Source organism: Carassius gibelio, chromosome B1 (assembly GCF_023724105.1).
Source record: "Carassius gibelio isolate Cgi1373 ecotype wild population from Czech Republic chromosome B1, carGib1.2-hapl.c, whole genome shotgun sequence".
Taxonomy (NCBI): Eukaryota; Metazoa; Chordata; class Actinopteri; order Cypriniformes; family Cyprinidae; genus Carassius; species Carassius gibelio.
Window position 1 is genome coordinate 28,612,172 of NC_068396.1, and position 25,480 is coordinate 28,637,651.

The 25,480-nt window shown below is 36.1% G+C and overlaps 1 protein-coding gene across 1 annotated transcript in view; it reads left to right on the forward strand.

Moving 5' to 3' along the window:
- Positions 1 to 25,480, forward strand: part of sorcs3a (sortilin related VPS10 domain containing receptor 3a) — a 207,272-nt gene that overhangs the window by 75,022 nt on the left and 106,770 nt on the right. The window contains exon 2 of the mRNA XM_052546258.1: positions 3,852 to 3,919. Within this exon, the coding sequence (XP_052402218.1) occupies positions 3,852 to 3,919 (68 nt within the window). The remainder of the gene's footprint in view (positions 1 to 3,851; positions 3,920 to 25,480) is intronic.

The window sequence follows — 25,480 nt, forward strand, 5'->3', positions numbered from 1 at the left end:
TATGTTATAGCATAAAGTAAGGCATAAAGGACAAAGGCATAGAAACCCAAACGATCCTAAACATACTACAGTATGAATTATATATATATAATAATATATATGAACAGTGTAACATACTGTACTTTAATACACAAAAAACATGACAAACAGCTAATGTTGTGTTCCAGTTACCTTCAAAGTCATATGTAGGAGCTGGTAAAGACGTCACATCCAAGTGGACCTTGTTCTGGTAGAGAAGTCCGAAATCTGAGATGGACACGTCAATTGTTATCAATAACATAACATCAGTATTTTGCAAAGATAATTCCAGAGTTTCATGTCCACAAAACAGAGCTTGGATAGTACTGTGTGCAGGTTGAGACAAACATAAGGGCTAATAAACACTATATTACTACTGTTTTTTTTTTTTTTTTCTGTTGATGCACCGAGCAGCCATATTGAATTCTGAAGCTGGAGTTGTTGCGATAACTCCTAGACAGCACTGTTAAAGTTCCTGCTGGGAATTTGGAAATTCCCAACTTCCAAGTACAAATGGAACTAGGCATTGAATACAAGACTATGGGTAAATCACATGACAAAAACGAATTGCTAAAAATGATAAGACAAATGAACATGAACCACTGAGATAACAGAACTATTTAATAAACAAGTTCAGTTTCAATTCAGCTTTGGAACGTTTATGACCTTTTACTCATATCTGCTTGCTTTGCAGTGGTTTATTGCATATTATGCTGCATGAGCACCAGTCATCAGAGGTAGATCTGTGCTTTATTTGTCAGCAAGAGTTTTGCTGATCAGCTGGAAAATACAATGCAGAATGGCATCAAGAGGTTGGAGCCTCCACATTGTGTTTGTGTAAAATGCCACTGCAGCTAAGACCTCTGTGCTTCCACACTATAAAGAATAGAAGCCCTTAGGAACAACAAATCTTTCTGTGTCTCTCTTACACCCCTATTTTCAATTATCTTTATCTTTTTTTGTTTCTTTCTTTCTTTCTTTCTTTCTTGTATTGCTAATGGCAAGCCTTTTTTTTTGCTTCTGGCTTTGTGGCTTTCATCCAATCCAAATACATCTGGGAGTTTCTATGCAATCTAATTTGAAAGAATAATTGAGAAAAATACATTTTTAGAAAAGATAAATATAGTATAGTAAGCATAGTACTTGTAAAAAGATAAAAAGAAAAAATCTAATCTAATTATGGTTTATATTGCAGTGTCTACAGTATATCTTCTTCTCTCTCCAAGATTTTTGATGGGTTTTTCTCTCAATTTCTAGATCAAGACCATATTTTCTGTGGATGTATATCTCATTAAATTGTTAAAAGTTTATATATATTAAAATGGCCTTGGGGTCTCTGATCAATGCATTGGCGTTTAGAAGAAGTGAAAGGGTTCAGAGGTTGTGATTCTTTCCTAACTAACTTGGTCTAGTCTCAAAATTACTTTCCATAACTGGTTTCTCTTCTCATTTAGACAACTTGCAACTCTGTGTTGGAATGATTCTTGGTTTGAACAATCTGTTCTCCATATTAAGAGTGGAGGTCATGAGCCTAGACAGTTACAGATGTTAGAGTCCGTCTGTTAAACTGGCCTTGGCGTTTGCTGAAGCCACTTCATTATACATTAGAATCATTTTGTGAAGAAAAGGGGTTTGAACAGAGTATAAGCTACTTTTTTCCCCCTCTCATACATTTTTTTCACGTCTCATGACTTTTATCTTCTGAAACAGACACCGAGTAGCCGCTACTACCAACATGACTCAAAGTGACAGCTTGTTTGTCGCCCTGCTTCAGGGAAGAGGCCTGTTTTACACTAGGCAAAGCTATCAAAGGAAAATGAATATGAATATGCAAATGAAACCCATCATCTCAAACCTACCTAGACCTGTACAGGAAACACAGCAGCATCTGACAGAAGGAAATGGCCGTAATTATGTAAAATGTCAATGTGAGGGACCATGTGCTGCAACGGTGACTTATAATCTGTCTTCTGCCTTGCATTTGTGAAGCAAATGTAAGCACTGAGCCCTTTATTAATTATATAACTGTCTGTCACCTAATGTGATGCCCCATGCATGTTCTTCTTGGTTTTAAAGGTAATTAAGTCATGGTGGAAGTCAGTCTCTCTTTTTTGGGGGGTGTATTGACTGTGCTAAATTAATTTTGGCAGTCAATTCAGAGATTTGTTTATCGTCTTTATAGCACTAATTTGTTTCTTTGACTGATGATACATGGGGCAACTTTTTGAGCTATTTTGCCAGCCAACTTTTTTGAGCATTGTTGCTTGGGCAATTAAAAAATAAATTTATTAAAACAAAATATTTTATAATAACAATATATTTAAGAACAGAGGAATGGAATGATGTCATGAAAATCACCTTCAGGTCTTTGATAGCCAATCAGAATCTATCCTTGAGTGCTTAAAGTGACAGACGATACGACTGAAGCACTTGGTTATAATAAACAGAATGTCATCATCAGTTGGCGTGGGTGCTGATATTGTTATCATTATAGTCATCTTTATAGTTACCATTGTTGGTGTAAATGGGCCTTTAGGCCTAGATAAGCCCAGGCAGCTGTAAATGAATGCATAATTTCATGATTAAGAGGGCGACACATCTTACCCCACTTTTCCTTACAGTGAAGAAAAATGCAAGGAAAACACATTTTTAAGCCTTTATAATTTTCAATGGTGTGCGCCGTGAAGCATGTCGAGGTGTTTGATGGGGTCGGTGTGGTGAACGTGTGATGCATGTGCATGCATGAGTGTTTGACGTTCTGGATGGCTAGTTCAGCAGCTCCCGCTGTCTTCTCGCTGATCCTCAGGCTAAAAGCTCTCACAGATCATAGAGCCCAAGGTCAGGGTTGAGAACTATCAAGCTTAATCCCACCAGGCTTACAGCCTCGAAGGCCGATTGAGTCCTGCTTGTTGACACAAAAGAGAAGTAAACACAACATCACGGGGGTCGGGAAGACAAACAATTGAAGGGCTTTGGGGAAAATGAGCATAGCAATCCACCGGCCCTTAGGCTGCCCTCAGGTTTCTAAATAGCTTTAAAGAAGTTTTCTGAGGAGTAGATGTCAAAACTACTGGTGTTTTGGCATTACGTTGATACTTAATTAAAAAAAGATACCCAACTTGGCAATGCATTGATGTAAACATTGTAAATTTATTTTCTATGAATGTAAACAGACAAGACGAACATTGTTTGCTCAATACTGCATCAGTAGCTTTGCATGCAGTGTAAACACATATAATCTAATTTACCTTCTGCTTTTTAATGTTTGTTAATAATTTTTTGTATTTATTTATGTAAAAATATTTTAATATATGTTATATATATATATATATATATATATATATATATATATATATATATATATATATATATATGAATTTGCTCTCTTTTTTTAATGACATTAAAGATCATGAAATGACATGATTTTTAAACGTCCTGGAGTTAAACATTTTCATATGCGTTTTTTTCATTCGTACCAAACTGTTTGTTACAGATGCAAAAATGCAGAAAATCGAACCTGATCTGAATTGTGTGTAAAAATGACTGACACAACGTAAGCTTGTATTTATTTTTTAACTTGCAAAACTTTCGAAAGAGAATTTCGGACCCCATGTTCAAAGACTTTAAGAGCTACAGTAAAGCACTGTTGTTATTAACTTGAATTCTGCAGTCTGTATCTGTCCTGAAAATTGAAATATGTGAAGTCTCCTGAAGCTCGTTTTTGGCTCCTAAAAGAAACTGTCTGCAATACAAATAAACGTGATTGAAAGGAATAAGAGTAATAAATAAACCAGTGCATATATTTATTTGACTTTTTGTTTTTCTTTCTACAGGTGATACTGATTCTCACCAAGCTGTATGACTTTCACCTTGGCAGTGTAACGGAAAGCACTTTATGGAGGTGAGCTAAAAGCTACCATCTCTTCCTCTCTCCCCCACATCTCTCCTTCCATTTTAGCTCTTTTCCTGTTCTCCATTACACTTTCTATCCAAGGCAAAGTATCTGAGCGATGGCAAGTGGAGTTTTGTGATTTTGCCTGGAATGAGGAGCAGAAGTATTCACTCCAGGAACTATTCAGTCTCAAGCAAGAACAGTTTTCATTTCATATTCCCAACTTTAATTAATCACATTTTTGTGGACAAAATGTTTTTTTCACCAGTTGTAATAATTTATATCATCAGTCAGAAAGTACCTAAGTATAGCCTATTTCTTAATTATCTTCTTAATTATCTTAATTATTTAGAGCAGAAAAAAGACACTGATCCAAACCGTAGAAGTCCTCTACAGTCTAAATTCAATTTATTTTGTCATCCCTTTGTAATCCTTATTGGCTCTGTTAGATTCTCGTTTACTGGTGTTTTTGGACACATTGTGCAATTTAGAGTGATAGGAGCAGCCTTATCTTTCACATGGTCAACTGATCACTTCAATTTGGACAGAGAGAAGCTGCATATTGAGGTGCTTAAGTCTGACGATTTGCAATGACGTCTGATTTGAGATGACAAGTGCAGTGCTCTTTTCATGAGCTGCTGTAGGGCAGAAGGGTTTCAAGGTTAATGGGTTTTCTGAGAATACACTGAATGATTTTCCTAGTAAAGGATGTGTCTCATTCTATGTGCAATATAAGTACATGATTACTACAGTATACAATGCCGTACTTGTTGCAATTAAGCAATTACTATACATCAAATTTGGGAAAAGGTCCTGGAAGTCAATTATACTGTATTTAATTTATATGAAGTTTTAAGACAGATTCACAAACATGTCTGATCTGTTATTTGTAAATGCAATTCATAATTACAATTATTATTATTATTATTATTATTATTAGTGTTATGTATCAATCTGAGCTGATTTGAGAATCAGTTGATGTATTTGAATTGATTCAAAGGCAATTTTCTCAGTATATACATTTTTTTGCACCCCCAGATTCCAGATTTTCAATGGTTGTATCTCTGCCAAACATTGTCCAATCCTAATAAACTATACATCAATGGAAATATTATTTATTCAGCTTTCAGATGATGTATAAATCTCAATTTCGAAAAATTAAGATATTTTTTGTGGTCCAGGGTCAAAATAAAAAAGAAGCTGGAAATAGAGAGAAAGTGAAAAGTTCACAATCTAATTGTCACAGCTAAGGTGAATGAAATGCATGAAGATGATGAACAATGCAAATAGTTTTTAATAATCCACAATAGGGCAAACATAGGACGGAAAGGCATGATGCAGACATAGAGACTAAGTAGACCAGACGACAGACATTGAACTAAAAACAACTTAAATAGGAGGGTTGATGAGGGTAATTAATGACAAACACATGAACCAAATGACAGTAATCAGACATGAGGGAAAACTAGGTGACACAGAACACATGGAGAAGATAAAAATCAACAAAACAGGTCCTTGAGGTGTGACTCTAATAAACAGTGGTTAGAGGTTAATTATTCACAGTTCTAATTTACAGTATCATCACATTTCTGCATGGACATTTGAGCCTGTCCTCCAACAAAAAATGACCTTATAGGTCTTTTGTGCAAGCACCTTATTACGACCTATATTTACATTTTAAAGTTAAGTGCCCTCTAGCAGACGGAAAAAAAAAGAGAGTATCGCGTTGCATCAGTTGTCATGAAATGACGTATAATGTCATTACTAATCAAAACACACGTTTATTTAAATGCAATGTGTGGACTTTTTACACCAATCTCACAGTAATTTGTACATATTTTTACTAGGTGGCTTATTAGTTCGAATGACCAAATCCAACCCCACCCCTAAACCTAACCCTCACAGAAATCATGCTAAATTATGATTTATTAAGCATATACATTTTACGTGCACGTCCGTTCTCTGGGATCGAACTCATGATAGCATGATTACATATCAAGGTATAACACAATAATCTACCGACTGAGCTACACGAAACGCAAATCAGAGTGCAAATAAAAGAGTACAAAACATTAATATGAAAACGACCTTTTGTCGATAGGTGCGCAATTGTAGTATACGTTCTGATGGGTCGTATTTCAGGGATTTGGTCCAACGACCTATACGAGCGTGGTTGGAGGACAGGTTGGGACATTTTGTTTTATTTATTTATTTTTATTACTGATGTGCTGGTTATTTGAAATGATAAAGATCGAGATGAAAATAAAAGAACACAATAGCTATGTAGGTAAACACAATAGCCTACCAACTTCAAATCAACAGTAATTCAAATACAATCACAAACCTGACTGAATTCTCACACAGCTGTGTAGTCTGGCCTTCTAAACCCTGCAGCTCTGTGCAGTCTCACATTTAATACATCACAGCGACTGCTACCAGAGCCATGAAAGTATGTATTGACAAAATGATGGCTTGCTAATACTCAGTTTTCCACAAATCAGGCCTCTGGGGAGTTCTGTGCTCATTTACACAGGCTAAAAACCTGGCGTCGATTGCCATTTTCTTTCTGCATCTGCATTTAACTTTGGTCACTGACGCTGTTTCGTGACATAATATACTTCAGGGCCCACACATCTTCATTCTTAATTGAGATCAAAGTTCAATTAAGATGGAGGTGGATTTTGAAGGAGCAACTGGTGGAGTTTAGTTCCGCTAGCAGAAAACTAGACAGCTGTTGACTTTTTGAGAAAGGTCAGGGCATGAGCATCGCTCTGAGAAACGGCGTGTCAGTTTTAATGAACAGCATGACCTTAAACAATGGAGCCGGATCAGTCATTTTTTCAGATAATATTCAAAGTGAATGAACCCCTCTGTGTGTGGATGTGAAGGAAATATCGATGCCAGTAATAGAACTGACACTTGTTTTGCTCAAAGCACTGTACCTCTTTCTCATGCAAACATCCTGCGTTCTCGGAGGAAGAGGAAACACCTAATATCTTATTTATAATTCATCAGCACAAATAGATGAAAAATGGAACTCTTAAAGTTCTGAAACATTGTTGCAGTTGATTAGAATAAGAGTTCATTTAAAGATGCCGCGTGTAAAACAGCTAGCTGTTGAAATTGCTACTACGATCTTTGTCAGGCAGACATAACTTGGAAAATGTTGATATTTCTTTGTAAATTTAATGCAGTAGTGTATTTTTTTATGTAATTTTGAAATGTCTTATTTGGTATGTCAAAATATTTGAGAGTCGTTTCTTCTGTTGTTTCTTTATACTCTATGCTCACATGGGTTGCCAGATTGAGAGACAACTCAAAACAAGCACAATTGTCAATGCCGGGAACGAGCCTTACACTAAGTTGATGACTTGATTCATCCGCATTTTAATTTATTTTGTTTAATGCCGATTCTTTTCAGGTTGTGTAAAATCTGATTTCTGTGGTGTAGAATTTTTGTGGAGTTGTTTATTGCTGTAAAAGAGGGAAAATATGATGGTTGCTCAATTTTTACTTATTTGTTTAAAAACTCTGTGTATGAAAGATGCAAATGACATCTGTTTCGTACAATGAAAGTATCTTCAGTTTGACCAAGGTATGCTTCATAATGGAGCAGAAAATGTTAGAAATGATTGTATTTTCAAGATAATGTGAATAGAGTGTTTGCTCTTCAAGTATTTGCATCAATATATGCACTGTGTGAGTGTGAACAGAACTCAGCGATGATTCTTTTCAAGCATAACATGATGAGATGTACCTGCCGAGCTAAAACTGCATATAGTTGCTTCTGGACCACCAATCTCCATTGCATGCTTGCATTGCTGCCTAGAGGGGTCATGCAAGGGTGACCGCTGACAGACTTTCAAATTGCATCATTTTGGCAGCGGCAGGTCCTATATAGAGCTGATATTTCACAGGTCAGCGCGTGCAAAACCAGTCAGACCTTTCGGAGCAGGACTTACCTGATGTCCCTGACCTTTTAAAGAAGTCAGAACTTACCTCTCAGCGAGAAGAAAAACAAGAACTTTGCCCATGTTCATTTTCCCCAGGGATTCTCTTTGTGCCATCTCTTATTAGGGGGGGAAATCGTGTAGATGTTTTTATGATCTTTTTGGTTTTATGGAATTGACAGACGCTAGGCTTCCAAACAGTGCACTCCGATCATACTAGACAGACATTTTATATTACAGTGTTCCACAAGTTTTGTTTTTTTTTACTCAAAAATAAAACATAAATAAACATGAAGGAAATCTTGAGTTTTATTAAGTAAATCTATGTAATAGTATTATTATGAACTCTAGTTGCTATATTTGACCGCACCTCAAGCTCATAAACCTCAGGATTATGATTCCAGATTTAATATATAGAAGATTTATGAAAATTCTGTGGTTTCCTGCTTCGCCCCCTCCCCATGCTTTCTGGCGACGATCATAAATCACTAACGATTATTATTCAGAAGGTCATTTACCACACTCTATTTTTTTTATTGATATTCTTACCTTTTTAATTACACTCTGGTGGGACTTCCCATTATATCCTGGAGCCAACTCTAATTTAGTGTCTGTCATAATAATAAATTGAGAATATCATCATCGCCATCAGCATGTGCTCACTAGACTGGATTTGCGAGTGGTTTTCTAGTTTCAGAATCAGCCTCAGAGGTACTTGTTATGTTTGCTGTAATCAAATTAAAATCCCATCAACACACCAGATGTGTCAGAAATGGGAGTCAGACCGTTCCCTGTACTGCTTTAGCGGCCCCAAGGGTCTTTCATTCTAAGGAAAATATGCTAAATAGAGGAATAGAGTCATATACGTGACAGATAATCTCTGTCAACGTAAAGACTGTAGGTTTAAAGGTCTCATTTTCCTTTTATCATGGCACCAATTTATTTATTATAATGACACATGTCATATTGTGCTTGTCTCCAGAGCTTATCTGCTGAGTTGAGTGCTCCACTGATGAGAAATCTGGTTTCATAGCAGTTTTTTTTATGTTTAATATATGTTAAGTATGTCAGGAAAATAAGCAACTGACTTATCAGCACTGGGCGCTATCCAGAGCAGGTTGTTTAGACCAGTTCAGAGCAGAACCATCAGAAAATGAAAGCATGCACTGTCGCCGTGGTTGGAAACCCTTGAGCTGCAAACCCTATTTGGGCTGTTTTCTAGGGTTGTTTTTATTTTTATTTTACTTTATGTTACTTCATGGCACAAGTCAAAGAGCCCCAAGTGTATATGTGTGTGTGTGTGTGTGTGTGTATGTGTGTCTATTGAATTATTGGTCATGTCCAAAGCATAGATGTTGCATGATGAAGTTTAAAAGTTTTGAGTTTTTTTCTTTCTTTTTTTTTTTAAATACAGAGTCCTAGAATAAACGTAATGTAAACCCTACTCCCTTAATTCTGCCAGCACTTGAACTCATTAACAAAATCAATTTAACAAATTTTCTTCAATTAGCCTACTTTTAAACTATCAATAAGTAAAATAATGAACATCTAATGCAAAAAGGTAATGGGACATTTTACAACAAATTGCACAACCAAAACAAACCTAAATGGTTAACAACTTAAATAGAACCACTAAACTAATGTCTTTCTGAAAAGCAACTCATCGTTTTAAAACAGCGGGATGGGTTGCATGTCTTCACAATGGAGAGGAAACTTTCCAAAAGTGTTTGGAGCAATATTTCTTTCCACAGTTATAAGTTCAGGCTGATTGGATCTAAAGCTTCTAATTGGGGGAGAAAGAAACAGTTAACTGGGGAAAAGAACTGAAAAAATAATGATGGGATGCAAATGAAAACTTTCAACTTGGAGGGTAGTTATTTTGCAGAGCTCTTCTTTTCCAATACCAACCAGACTCTTGACTCCTTTGAAGCACACGAGCAAGTTTTAAGGGGGATGTGAGAGTCTGTATGAACATACTATCAAACACACCCCTTGAAAAGGGAAGAAATGCCAGGAGAAAGGAAGGGTAGAGGAAATAAAAGTCCTAATATTGGAGTCTTCTCTACTATTCTACCTTTCAAAGACTGGGTATGAGGAAAGGAGCCAAAAAGAAACAATTTCATTGGGTTGCTGCTCATTTGCTGAATGATTTAAGCGTCACAGACAGATGTGGGGGGGGGGGGGGTGCTTGGGGGGTCTGTTTTCCCTTTCTGTCTCTTACTTATTCTCTTTATCTGTCAAAGCTATATAGTCTTGTTAGAGTACAGCAGAATAAGATAATAGCATTTCTGCGTCCTAGCAGAAAGTCTAATCTACAGAAATGAAAGCTTGTTTTCCATTAGCAAGTCCTTGGCATGTTGCATATTTTCTTTTTTTTTAATGGTTTCTGTGAATACTGAATGTATGTGATGAGGAATAATGGGCTCACAGGAAGTGAGAAAGGCTAGAGGAAACTTTAGAAAAACTCACTGCTCACGTTTGTTCATCAATGGCAGAGAATTCATAAGAGAATTGAACATTTCTATCATTTCATTATCTATCTATCTATCTATCTATCTATCTATCTATGAACAGTAACAATTACTGTTATATTGTATTTTGGATGATATAAATTAAAATTAGACACTCAGAAGTGCCAAGTTACTTCTGGTAGTTTTAATATTTAATAAATATTATGATTTATTTAGTTATTTAATCATTGCATGAATTCAATGTAAATTACAAACACATTTATTATTCATCATAACCCAAATCCCAAATAAATGGAACCATTTAATCTGAATTCATAGTTTCTGAAAAATTTTTTTTGGCCTATGTATGATTCATAGAATTATATAATCTAAATCAGATTAATGTCTTTGACTGGGGTGCTGTTTGATTTGCCTTTATTTAATTATTCAGCTAAACTGTCAGATTGCATGCATTTCAGTGATTGGTAGAGCAAGATTTTGTGCCGTTGCAGCTAAATTACCAAATGTTTCATTTATTTATTTTAATAATGTATTGGATGAGCATCATCATACAAGATAAACTCATCTCTAAACATATAGTTTAGAAAGTCACACTGTTTTTAAAGGGGTCATCCTCCCTTTTCTTCTTATACACAGTGCCAGTCAAAATGGTTTTTAATTTCTGAAGGAGAATGTGACACTGAATTCCGGAGTAGTGTCTGTAAACTTCCGTTTTGCAATCAGTTACTATCGTTTTATATATATATATATATATATATATATATATATATATATATATATATATATATTTTTTTTTTTTTTTTTTTTTTTTTTTTTACTTGTAGTGTATGTACAGTCAACCAGTGTTACAGTCCTGGCCAGGGCCCTAAAATCTCACGGGTCATTCCTATATGAAAGCGTTCTCTTGTTCCATTCTGCTGTCCGTCCTCATGCCCCCTTTCTAGATATAAAGTTAGAGACAAGCATTTACACTTTCGCAGACCTGAATTCTCATGACCTGAAGATGTCACCTTATATCAGTCCTGCTGTCCAGAGAGAATACGTCCATGTTTGTGCATCGTTGATGGACATATCCCTTGCCTCTCCATATTCAGTTCCACTCCCTACGTATGCTGTGCTTTAACAGCTTCCCAGAAAACAGACGCCCTTAAACCAGAACTGGATTAAACAAAAGACAGGGAGCTCATTGTCTCTCATCCCAGCTCCATGTCTTGGATGTTGACATGCTGGAGATGGTCCTGAATTGACCACAGTCTGATCCTCCTTTGGTTCCCTTGCATCTGCAGTGTGTGCGCAACCAATGTTTGTCCTTCTGGCTGCAACCAGAGAATGTCTCAGTCCTCATGCAAGAGTAATAGTGCCCTGTGGAAATGTCAAACTTTTATACTTCTTTTATTTTAAAGATTAATTTCTGAGCATAAAAGCTTTCTTGAAGATCATTGAGAGAAAAGGAGACTCTACAGAGGATTTCTGCATGCTTGACAAGATGAGCAGTTGAGAAAGATGTTACATTGCAGTCTTGTTGTGTGTGTGTGTATTTTTTCCTTTTAAGTTAAAAGATAAAAAAATAATAATATTTATAACATATTCATAAAAAATGTACTTACTTTATTTAATTTAATTTTATTGATAGAAATGACACAAGCCAGATTTACTTTAATATATATTTAAAGCTGTAGTCTGTAAATTTTGCCTATTTGTCACCATCTCTGTTTGAAAACCTGGAATTGCAGTTATTTGCGGAATTATCTTCCTTGCGTGGGTTGTACTCTGGCAGCGCTCCAGCTCGGATTAGGGCTGGGCTATATATATCGAGTATTAGCAATAATATCTGAATAATTTTGACAACGATGTAAATTTTGAAAATATCAGGAATATCGAATAACTAATATTCAAGCATAATTTCCCACAAGAACACACCAAACGTCCAAAAAAGGAACGTTGCTGCGGACTGCTCTACACGCCTCTACTACGTGAGCTTTCATGAGAGCGGTTGCCAGAGAACAATTTTCAAATCCCCGAATCAGAGCTTCGCTGTCACATGGATACATTTTCTCCCCAGTGTTTGCTTATTTTAAGCAATCTGGCAACCATGTGCACGTGCTTAACCCTCATTGCAGAAGCGCCACCGACGATGACCTGAAAACACTGACAAGCTGGAGTGATTTTATGAAAGCGTCGTTCAGCTGGTCTGTGTTCTGTAATGAAATCTCGATTGTATTGTTTGCGATTGTGATCGCTGAATAAATGCACTGATATTTTGATGCACTGATATATTGATATTTGAATAGAGAAACATGGAATTACTATTAGGGAATTTCACTGTTATATTTACCAGTTTTTATAATATATGACAGAGAGTATTAGTATTAATTTATATATATATATATATATATATATATATATATATATATATATATATATATATATATATATATATATACATAAGTATAGTGTGTATTAGTGTATAGATTTCAATTTCTGTACAGTCTAATCCAGAGATAGGCAATGTCGGTCCTGGAGTGCCAATATCCTGCAGAGTTTAGCTCCAAACTTGAAAGAAAATGGTACAGTGGTACTCCAGGACTGGCGCTGCCTATCCCGGTCCAATCTCTAATTGTCATACTATTCGAATTTCATACCAAAAAATTATTTTAATCCAAAAATCTAACTATGCTCCCTTCCAACTGGTTGTCTATAAAATACAAATATTGTGTTATCCCAGGCTAGCTGTAATCAGAAGCACATTTCATTCACATGTGTTTAAAAAAAAAAAATCCGGTCACACTTTATTTTAGGGTCCAATTCTCACTATTAACTAACCATTAACTATGACTTTTGCCTCAGTGAACTCCTTATTTGCTGCTTATTAATAGTTTATAAGGTAGTTGTTAAGTTTAGGGTATTTGGTAGAATTATTGATGTCATGCATTATATGTACTTTATAAGCACTAATAAACAGCCAATATGTTAATAATAGGCATGCTAATAAGCAACTAGTTATTAGTGTGAATTGGACCCTATACTAAAGTGTTACCAAAAATCCTTTCTGGATTACAATCCGACATGAATTTATTTATTTATGGACATGTAATTATTCTAGCTGCTGTGAGAAATCACTATAAACGATCCTCCACCTGCAGGATCCTCACATCCAATATCCTAGTAGCCGTCTTATGTTTACAGACGTGATGTAATAATGCAGCAACATGCTTGAATTTCCCACGAAAACCAACCCAATACCGCTCAAATTTGAAAACATTATTGTAAGCTAACTGTTGTGAATCAGCCTAAAGTAAGGAAATAGTTTGCAACACTGTCTGGTTATGTACTTGCTCAAATTTTGATTTTGGATATTTTTTAACCAAAAAACGTTACGGACTTCAGCTTTAAATTATATTACCACAGTTCTACCTATCAGAGCTCACCACCTATATTACATTTCTTTCTTTCTGTTACAGTCTAAGGGGCATATAATACACCCAGCGAAATGCGACGCAGTTTTAGTCCGGCGCCGTTCGCATTTTCCCGTCCAGTGCCACGTCGTTTAATTAGCAAATGCATTTGCGCCCATTTGTGTGCCCATTGGTGTGCTGTTCTAAAAAAGAGGTGTGTTCAGGCGCATTGCTAGCACATTGCTATTTTAAGGAGCTAAAAATAGACAGCGCCATAGACTAACTCAAACCTGGTCTAAAGTCTGTCGGAATGTTTTTTCTTTGTTATATAAAGAGCATATTAATATAGGCGGGTCCGCAATGCGCGTACACGTTGTTTATTAAACACAGAGATGCACAGCAGCACACGAACTTGCCAAATATAAAAAGATAAAGGATTGCAATGCATAAGAATTTTTTGTAGGCTAATTATATATATATATATAGTCATTGCATGTGTCATAATTAGGCAATCTATTTACTCGCAGACAAGCAGCTCCGTTTCATCTCGGAGATGCGTTCTGTCCTTGCGCTTGACAAATTCCGCTGTGTAAATAGCAAATCCGTCATGGCACGAGCGCAGCTGGCTCTTAAAGGGAATGGAAGATGAGACTCTGGTTGGTTTATTGCACGTTACATCCAAAAAACACACATTACTTATTAAGAGAATAGAGAAAACCCGTTCAGACCATGCGCCCGGGCGCGCCAATCATTTTTTTGTTGTTAAAATAGCAAAAGTGGATTTGGACACACCTTGAGTGTACCTGCGCCGGCTTTACACTTTGCATTTAGATCATTAAAATAGGGTCCTAAGTTTTGTTATATATTGATTAGTACTTTAATGAAGTGAGGTTTTATGCATTAATGCTATTCCTGCATTTTTAATGCATTGCTTGCAAATAATACATTGCTTTGCACATTGTACCTTTTTATCTGTATTACTGAACAAACCAGGAGAACCTGTGTGGTCAATTTCACTTTAAAACATTATCACAGTATTAAATAAGCAGCTATTGATTTTTTATGTAATTTGGCCTACCTAAAAATCAAATCAATGCTCGATCAATGCAGAATAATAACGGTGATAATAATGGTTTAAAATATTGATACTTGACTTATACTGAGTCAAAAATCACAGTAGAAGAATAGCTTCACTATGCTGTATTGATTTTTGTTTCTTCTCAAGTCTTAGCCTTTAACAGCAGAATTGACCTGGCAAACTCTAATCTGATTCCCTGGTATTACGCAACTTCCAGAATAAGAACACTTAAGGGATTTTTTCATCAGTTCTCCAGGAAAGTCAATTGACCAGGTACCATGGATGTACAGCAAATTTTATCAAGAAATTTGTCAGACACTACGAGTTTGGTTTTATGACTTAGTAGTATAAACATGGTTCCCAGAGGGAACGAGACGCTGCGTCAAAAGGCTATGGGAACACCTTCAGCGTAACCACACTCTGGATCATGTGTGTAATCAGTCCAATGAATAGGAGAGACATCACGGGCGGGGTGACATAGTGTGTGCTATGGATACACCGGAGTGAGCCTTCAGCCCCAAGGGAGAGAGGAGATCAGTGGACTCAAAGCTATGGAATAGCGTCCCAATCCACCACTTAGCATAAGCTTCTCTGGCCAGAAGCCTCAGTGCACTGTGGAGGAAACGTTACTACTGGATCTCTCCCGAAAGACCGACCACAGAGAGGGGTGTGGTAGGCAGCTAGCGCCACCATGGAAACTTGCAAGGTGGAGTATTATAACCCTGTGGAGAACAGTACCTTTAAGAACTCCAGCACTTAACTAACTGGCCAGTAAACTGGATCGACCCGGAGGTTGCCGCATCAAGAAGTGAAGGTTCACTTCAAGGAGTACAGTTTCCTCGTGGAGGGAGCTCTGGACAGGAGAATGGTCTCAGCAACCTCAGCTGAGAGACCGGAACTTATGAGCTGTGCTCCCTCAGGGGCCACATCCACAGTTCCAAAACTGAGGGAGATCTCTCACGGAGAGTCGGCGAGAAGCTTACTCGGCCCAGCCAAAATGGCACCACTAACAAGATGGACACTGGCCCGGCATATTCTATTCAGAACTACCGGAGCAGAGTGATTGGGGAAAGGTGTACAGATGAAGCCTCTGCCAAGTCTTTACCATATCACTAGTGTTGTTTATGGCAGCCTGTTTTATTTTTGTTTTAGTCTGTTTTGTGTGTGAAGCTGTAATTTTAGTTTTTATTAGTTTTAGTCACGTTCATACTCTTTTTAGTCTAGTCAAGTTTCAGTCAACTAAAAGTCTGAGCATTTTAGTCTTATTTTAGTCAGAATTATCTATGACTATTTTTGTCTAGTATTTAGTCGATGAAAACTGAATTTAGACCATTATTTTACCAAACAACATATTAGAAGTACACACATCGTTCCCTGTTCCTGTTTCAGACTTAACTTTGTTTGCTTTCATCTTCTAAATAATGCCGCGAGTGGGGCTTGAGGAAGTGACATCGCCTGCATACATTTACACACGTGATTCAGAGCGTGGTCATGCTGTTGCCGTTCCCATAGCGTTCCAACACAGCTCGAGTTCCTGAAGGGGAACTAATTAATCAAAATTGTATATTGTGCTTGTTTTTCTTTTTAGAAGTATTGAGCAAAATGCACAATATGCCTGTGTATCCATTCTGGATAACCATCGATTTAAACTGCATTTAATAATACAAGCTATGCTTGGTCAAGTCACTCTTTTCTTGTCAGGAATAAGCTGTAAAGTGAAACTGCCCATATCATGTTATCCCGTAATTGAAAGCTCTGGCTGTGAGAGACTAACCTCTGCTAGGCTTTTTGACCTAGGCTAGGTCCAGACCTTTGAACAGAGTGTGGTATTGAATTTAGGCAGCACAGGACTTTTATTATGCAACCAGTGTGATCTTTGCCCTTAATGAGCATTTAATTATTTCCAAATTATATTTAATTGGTCTTTTCCAGACTCTAGGGTCGCAACCTGTAGTGAGTTTACTTCTGCTTCTAGTGAATAATAGAGTAAGGATGTATGTTCCAACCCATTTTTGTGCTCCTTTGTTATATTATTTTTGTCCCTGTTAAGTGTTTTGTTTGTGGAGCTCTTTGACCTTCATGTTGTCTGCACATAGAGCTTCACTTCGACATTCATGCTAGACAACCTCTCCAAAACACCCGCAAATGCACATCTGCAGGCGAACTGCCACTTTTGTGATCCATGCGTCATTGTTTTCTTCTTCTCCCCATCTCTGTCCTGAAAGATGTGTCTTATTTCCTGAGGTTACCTTCAGAGCATGACGAAAACGTCCTCAAGATTGCGTGCCATCTATAAATGTAAATAACAGAGTTTTATTATTTATCCACCTTCTATTCCATCCCGTTCCTCCCTCCTTTTTAGCATTTGGCTTCTCCTCATCATCTGTTGGGAAACCCCTCCGGCTGCTTTCATCTCTTTCTCTCTCTCTCAGTCTATTTTCCCTGAACACAATTCTCCTCAACACCTGCAGATATCCACCACGCTCCCTTAATGTGGCAATTCTCCAAAGTCATTTTCAATTATGCTTCAATGAGCTCTGTTATTAGAGCGGAGACGCTGCCGCTGACAGTCTGCCTGAGGCCTGAATTGTGTGAGCATGTGTGTGATTGTCTCTGCCGTGTGTCTGAGAGGAAATTGAAAGGTGTATACTTGTGCCAGATTGAAAGAGTCTTTGTGTGTGTGAGGATATACGTTTGTCTTTGTCGCACTTTCGCGAGGAAATTGCTGAAGGCGGCGTCCCGCTAGCCGACTCGATTTTGGTCGAGGGTGTCACACCTACCGACTGTTTTTGGCGACAAACTAAACGACCGCACTTCATTTAGTTATTTCTGACATTTCTTTCCAATCCGCTGTCACGGATTGCCAAATTAAGTGAAGGAGTACAGCGCAAACAATTGTAATAGACTGAATTAGGACTCAATTCATGGAGTGACTTCAGCGTGTGTATTTCTTCCTTTGAGACTTGTACATAGAAAGTAAGTCAGTGAGGGAGTTTTATTTGTGTTTAACACTGCTGTTTCCATGAACAAAGCCAAATAAAAATATTTGCACAGTACTAAACTAATGCAATTAAACAACACAAATGAGTAATATGAAATGTAGTTAAGTAAAACAATCAATATTAATTTGGAAATTTGGTAACTGTTATCCAGCATAAATACATATTTATTTTTAATAGTATTGTTAACTGAAAAACAAAATTATAATAATTTATCGTTGAAAATTTCAGGTATTTTCTTCTTAACAATGAACTTACATTTTAGTTAAATTTAATACAATCTTTTTTACTGTATTTGGTCCCCCGACCAAAGTGCATTTTATATTATTATGTTATAGTATTACCGTATTGTCCTGACTATAAGTCGCACTTTTTTCATAGTTTGGCTGGTCCTGCGACTTATAGTCAGGTGCGACTTATTTATCAATTTTTTTTTGACATGAACCAAGAGAAAACATTACGGTTTCAGCATAGAGCACCCTCTCGCGGCTGTAGACAGTAATGTTTTCTCTTGGTTCTTGGTTCTAAATAAATGCAACTTATAGTCCAGTGCGACTTATATACGTTTTTTTTCTCCTCATGACGTATTTTTGGACTGATGCGACTTAAGTATTAAAATACTTGGTTGCGACTTAGTCCGAAAAATACGGTAATCTAAATTCTGAATTGGCTTTTTAGTTTTCATTTTCATTTTAGTTTAGGTGTATTTATTTATGTATGTACATATATTTATTTATTTATTCATTTATTTATATATCAGTTTTTTTTTATATTTCTATGGAGCTTCAATTTATATTATCATATTAACTTTTATATTATAATTTATAGTCAAAATAAATAATTAAATTTTGAAGTTAAAAATAGTTATTTATTTGAGTTTTAGTTGTTAGTAATTTTATTATTTGCTTATATCATTTGGATTATTTTTGGTTTAAATATTTATATTTAGCTTAAATGTATATTTATTATTTTTTTATATTTACAGTTTTCATTTAACTTTTAGTTTAAGCTTTAGTCATTTACTTTTTTTAAATATTTCTATTTCAGAGGGTCAGTTCAATAGTTTTTTTTTCTTTTTTTCTACACACACACACACACACACACAGCTTTGATTCAATTAAAAATTTTCTATAATTTTAGTTTTAAAAAAAAATATAAGCACTATTTAAGCATACTTATAAAGTATTTTTACATTAGTATTATATAATATATATATATTTTTGTTGTTTTTAATTAAAATAAGTAACATTTTATAGTGTTGATCTAGGTAGAATTATTATTTTGAATGTTCCAGAATTAAATACAATAACAGCAAGTAAAAAATCTCTCCTCTTACAAATATGAGCTCGTTGATTAAATCCACATTATTAAAATTTTATTTGCTGCCTTTTCCTCGGACACTGTGATAGCAAACACATCCGTCATGTCTCTGCCCTCCTGTTCACTCTCTCTCCTCTCCTCGTCTCGTCTGTGGTGTGCAACTTAGCAGAATGGATTTTCATAGTCATCATAAAACTTTCAGTCATGCATCTGGGTGTGAAGTCAGGTCTGGTTGAGCTCTGATGGAACTGCAGTCATACAACAACAGGATTTAAAAATACCAAAGGCGATGTGTTACTCCAGTGCATGTATTCCATCCTGACAGTGCGGTCATTACCAAAGTTTTCCAAACAACGTACAAATTAGCAGTGTGATAATAACTGGAGGGATCTATACAGAAACCCTCTGAGCAAGAGTGTTCAGGAGGCTCTCAGTCTTTATAACACAACACGTTCTAGCTGTCAGACAGTATCAAATGTCACTTAGAGTTTCAGCAAGCCTTCCCCTCTTGTCTCCCATCACAGTTATTCTCCTTTAATATTTATCTGCCCCCAGTGGCATCCTCAAGAAACAACAGCCAATACTTTTAGTCTTTCTGAACAAACTTGGATGGTGCTTACTATAACTGGTTGTTCGTTGACATTTTTAGGGAGTTGCTAAAAAGTTCAGTGTGGTTTATTAGGTAGTTTCTTGGCATAAGCCAATAGAGCTCACCCTAGTCTCTGTGAAATCTTTGTCCCCGTGGCTCTAATCCTTACTTTTAATGAAATCTTTTATTATCTGCTATAGGTAAAAATCTTCTCAGCAAGCTGCACAGTTTGAAGTATTATTCACAAATAGTGCTGAAATAACAAAGAGGAAATTAACACTTTTATTCACCATGGGAACATTAATGACAAAATAGAATGACAAAAATAATATAGTAAGTTTTTCATATAAATGCTGCCCTTTCAAACTATTCATCAAAGAATCCTGGGGTTTAAAATAATCCACAAAAATAAAAAAAGCAGCATGGTTGTTTTCAACTGCTGAAGTTGAATGGCTGCTAAAAATTCAGCATTGTATAAATTAATAAATGCCATTTTAAACATATATTAAATTAGGTAAAGTTTTTTTTTAAGTGGTAATAATATATTTTTTTTTTAAATTGCTATATTGTATTGCTGTAGTTTTTAATCAAACACATGCAGACATAGTGAACAGAAGAGGAGTCTTTTAAAATATTTAAAACTCTTACCAACCTCACACTTGGGGTTGGTAAGATTAATGTATTAATTAAATTAATGTATATTAAAGCAACATCACATGCAGGTAATTGCATTAAAAAGAACAAATTAATGTTGACTAACTACCATTTTAAACAGATATCTCCAGCTGCATGTAACACACAGTCAACAGTATTTTGTTTCTGAATAAATCATAGTGTTTGCTCAAATTGGTTTTGTATGAATAATTCAATGACTCAATCACTTGAATGAATTTATGTTTTTGAACAAATCAATTATTTGATTCATTGACTCAATGAATCATTCATAAAGACTGTCACTTGCTGCCACCTATCGATATAAACTGCAGACAGAGTTCCTATACGAAATGGTTTATATGTTTCACACACACAGTAAATGTAAAACACAGGCTCACTTGTGGTTGTTAGGTTGACGGTAACAGGTTTGTGTTCAAATCCTTCCTGTCTTCCTGTCTTGTCTTTCTGCCCCAAACCACCGCACAGGTAGTCTGTCAGGGCACAGACTTGAATGTGTATGGCTGTCCTACGAGTTCACTTCAGCCCCAGGGCCGCTAAAAGAGATTGTTTCAGTGTCTCATCTTACTGTCTTAAGTTGTCGCCCTGGGGAATATGAGGTCAAGCGATTGATCCAATAGGTAGGCATCTTTCCCTTTCTTCCTTTCATTAATCACTGCACTCCACACCTTTCTTTTTCTTTCTCCTGTGTTGTTGTCCGGTGTTTTTAGAGCAAACACGGACACTATCGCTGGTCCGCTGCCAGCTGACATCAGTGAAGCAGACCTTTGTGCTCTCAGGAATAGATCAGGAATCATTTCCGTTTTTTCTAGGTGCAATCACACAGGTCTAAACAACATCTGTGGGGGTTCGTCTTGATGAGCAGTGGTGGTCCGTGAGGGAATTTTCCGGAGAGGCAGATGTGTAAATTAATATTGATCAAACACACACACCATACATCGTAACGACGCTGCACTTCCAGATCTTTCACTACTTCACTAATTGGACTGTAGACCTGGCAACAGTGAGTAGAAGAAGGGGAAAAACCCATATATATATTACTGCTGCTGCTTCTTCTTCATCTTCGTTTTTGTCTTCATCTTCATCGTCTTCTTCTTATCAATATTATTTATCCTATTATTTTTAGGATTTTTGAGCGAATACAAAGTTCAAAAGTACAGCATTTATTTGAAGTAGAATTTATTTGTAACATTATAAATGTAATGTCCTTTTTCTCTTATTATTATTATTATTATTATTATTATTGCTGTTTTATCTTATTAGTAGTAGTAGTATAGTAGTAGTAGTAGTTGAAAATAATTGTTCAGAAAAAAATGCATTTATTTGTAAAATCATAAATGTATTTAATGACCTAAAGTTTAAAGTATCCTTTCTGAATAAAACTATATATCTCTTAAAAAAAGTCTTCTCCCAACCTTATATATAATTAATATAATTATATAATATATAATGCAATTTAAGCCAAATATACATATTTTCGGCAAAAGAGTTGTATGTCAGTTGCAACACACGACAGATGCTCCTAGTGTAAACAACAAAAATATTTTATTATCATTTATTATTATGACGATTTGAATGGCTTATTATAAAATAAATATAATGTTATGATATTAAATATAAAAAGATAAATTAATTATAATAATTAATAATTAATCTGTATTTTGTCATTGCTTCCCATTAAGACAGCTTAACAATAAATGATAGTACATTACCATCAAATGTGTAATGTAGTTTGTGTTGTAATTTATAATAACGTGTAAATATAATTTGTCCCTAATCTGAGGAAGAGACTATGATTCAAACTATGATCATTATGAACATTGTTAATGCTTCTTCATTAATGCAAATTTATACACGGCACTCATACAGACGAAATTCCTCCATAATTTGGACTCCATCAATATTTTAGCTGCATTTGAAAGTCTCTCTCCACCTGTTTATTTATTTATTTTTTGCTCTTTCCACTCTTGTTCTGATGACGCTCTGAAAGCTAACTGCTTTGAAAGCTCATCACTGATAGCACTTAGTTATTTATAGGAAACGAGTCAAATCTAATTCCTTCTCCCTTTTGCCTTTTTAGACGCCAGCAATAAATTATGCTATGTCATTTGCATATCCATTCTGGTCAATTTACACATCAGAGGTACGCCAGGCTCCTCTGGATTTTGTGAAGTGATTTCATACACCTAGAGGTTTCCACATATAAAAAAAAAAAAAAAAAAAAAAAAATATATATATATATATATATATATAACAAAATGCATTTGCATGTGTTGCATGCATCGCATGTTACTAAGGAACTGATTAACATGATCACTTCAGTTATTCTGTTTATTTTGACTGATATTTTGATGAGGTGGTGGCTTGTTTTTGAAGTTCTCTGCTGCGTTCATTGTTCTCGTCATCCCTGGAGCCTGGTGCACATCTCCACACTGTTCTACTTTACTGCTTCACCATCTGGCTTCTCCTCACAGACAATCCCTGACGTGATACCTGGCCACCAGTCCTCTCATTCTCAGGATCTTTCCGTGTTTTCGTCCCCCTCTCCTGTGGTTTTCCTCGATCCACTGAAGTTTGTGTCCAGTCTGAGTTTCATGTTGGCATGCAGCTCTGGATTCGGGGGGACTAAACCCATTTTCACAGAAACAAAGATGGCACGTTGTAAGCGCTGGGAATCACATCTTGGCACTGAGTATCTCCACATTGTAGAACACAAACAGATTTTTCTGTTAACATGCCATATTTCCCAGATGTGCTTCAGATAGTTTCCAATCTTCAACGTGAAAATGGATGTCGAGGTACAGCGATACCATATGAGACGCAAAATGTGCCTTCCAGCCAATGCCTGGGCTTCACTAAAGTGTGCCCGTCTCTGTGGCTATCGGTGTGAAAAATTCGCACATGTGCCACTGCAGAACAAAGTCTCTTTTTATTTTCCGACCTTAAATTCACCCTGGGATTTGATGCTGCATTCTATTCTCTCCTGGAAAGGTCCATGCTGTGTTTTTAGGTTTTTTTTAATGTTGCCCCAGCTTCAGGCATCTGCTTTTATTGGTCTTTTAAGTCTCCGACTTGTGTTTTTCTCCTAACCTACTGTTCGGTTAGTCTTAATGGTTTTCTAAAGTCCCAGACGCAATCCTCTAAACTCGCGAGCAGGTGTATAAACATAATTATACCAGTCATCTCGACGGAGCTCTTCTGGTGGGAATTAAATAATTGAATAACATGACAAGCCACATCTTTTTTAACTGTGTGCAAGGAAAATATTATAAGGACAGATGCTAAACTATAATAGCGGACAGTTTTCTCTGGCAGGATTGAGTTGATCCCTGTTGATTTCTTCTGGATTCTCTTGTCACTAGGGTATAAAGAACGACGTACAAATGCAGGAAAGCGTCACACCACTTATAGCAGGTTACTGTTAACGGCTCACACCTTCATAAATCAACTGTGAGTCTGACATCATAAAAATAATGATACCACTAACATGAACATTATGAACATTATTCTCTCAGAATGTCATGATATTACTATAAAAATATGAACCACCTCAGTCTTCTTAAATTAGAGGCATATGATAAGAAAAGATATTATAAGCTCATTTCCTGCCATGGAACCATAACGAAAGTGATACTGTGCTTCATTTTCATTTTAATTATCTATATCTTTATCTTTTTTCCCCCCTTTTTTTAATGAATCCACTTAGCAAAGCCTTGAATAATCTTTTGCTTTAACATAAAATAAAGGCATCCCAAGAAGAATATATGCAATACAGCAACAATAGTTTCTTTCCCTGGTATTTTGTATGGTTAATATTTTGCTGGTATTTGAATATAAAATCTATTATGTGATGCCTTTTGTTGGATAATACACCATGCAGTTGTTGGAATAATGCTGATTTATTTATTATTTAAATTGTATAAATTTGTTTGTTTGGGATGAGTGCCATGATGATGTTTACATCCTAATAATACAAATAATACAATAATAATACAAATCTTTTCTGGGGTGGAGTCCCATGAAGATGTGTGCACCCTAATAATAATAATCAAGTTAATGGATTTAAAGCAAAATGTTGCATTCATAAAATAAACCTGCCATCAGTGCAAAAACAGTAAAACTTGCACTACAATATGGATAGTTTAGGCTCTGAATACTGATTCATGCATGAACTGCATAGTAAAAAAAAACAAAATAAAAACTGATATTTGATACATTTCTGCCATTGTACAGCACATACACTTTCAGCCCTGGTTGGAGTTTACTGTATATATTTCCTTTGTTTACTCTTCACGTCACCTTTCTCATCCGGTAATACCTAGATAAAGTGACGGTCTCTTTACTGTGAATAATCTTTGTTCCTTTATTTTGCTGCCACGCCAGAATAAAACAGTATATAGGGAAGATTGCATTGTAATATCACTGAAATCCATTACTGCCCTATTGGCGTGGGGACCCGCTCCTGGGAAGAGGCAAAAAGGAATTGAGCGATGGAAAATGGGAATCCTCCATGGTGCCTCAAATTAGATTGCCTCTGTTTGGAAGGGGTGTGTGGGATGTGCCTCCGTCTGTGTTTCTGAGACTGTCACTTTGGTGTGGAGTCAGTGATGGTGTTGAAAACACTATTGTCAGTGCACTATTGCTGTGATCAGCAGGCTGACGTGATGGAGACGTATTAGAGCGCCGGGTAGGATTGTGTTGGCTAACAGCTCATTTCTCCTACTAAATTATTCAGACTTGAAAAGCCGGGCCTATTCACTTGGTTTTGCTTTGGTAATATTTTACATGCAAGTCATCGGGAGAGCATGAATTATTTACTTTGTGTAGGCCTCCAAAGAAATTTGAATGTTTGTCTTGTGGGGCTGTCATGTGTGATATTTTTCTACTTTAACTTGTTCACAAGTAGTTTAACTAAAGCATCCGTAATGCGACGTGAGGTTTTAGAGGCCAAGTTCACTGAGTCATCAGTTTTCTGGCATAGAATGAGGGAAGAAGCTTCAAAGAGGACACAAAAGCACCATAAAACTATATTTGTTGAATATTTCAAGCCTTTTAAAGCCATACAGTAGCTTTGTGTGACGAACGGGATGATATTG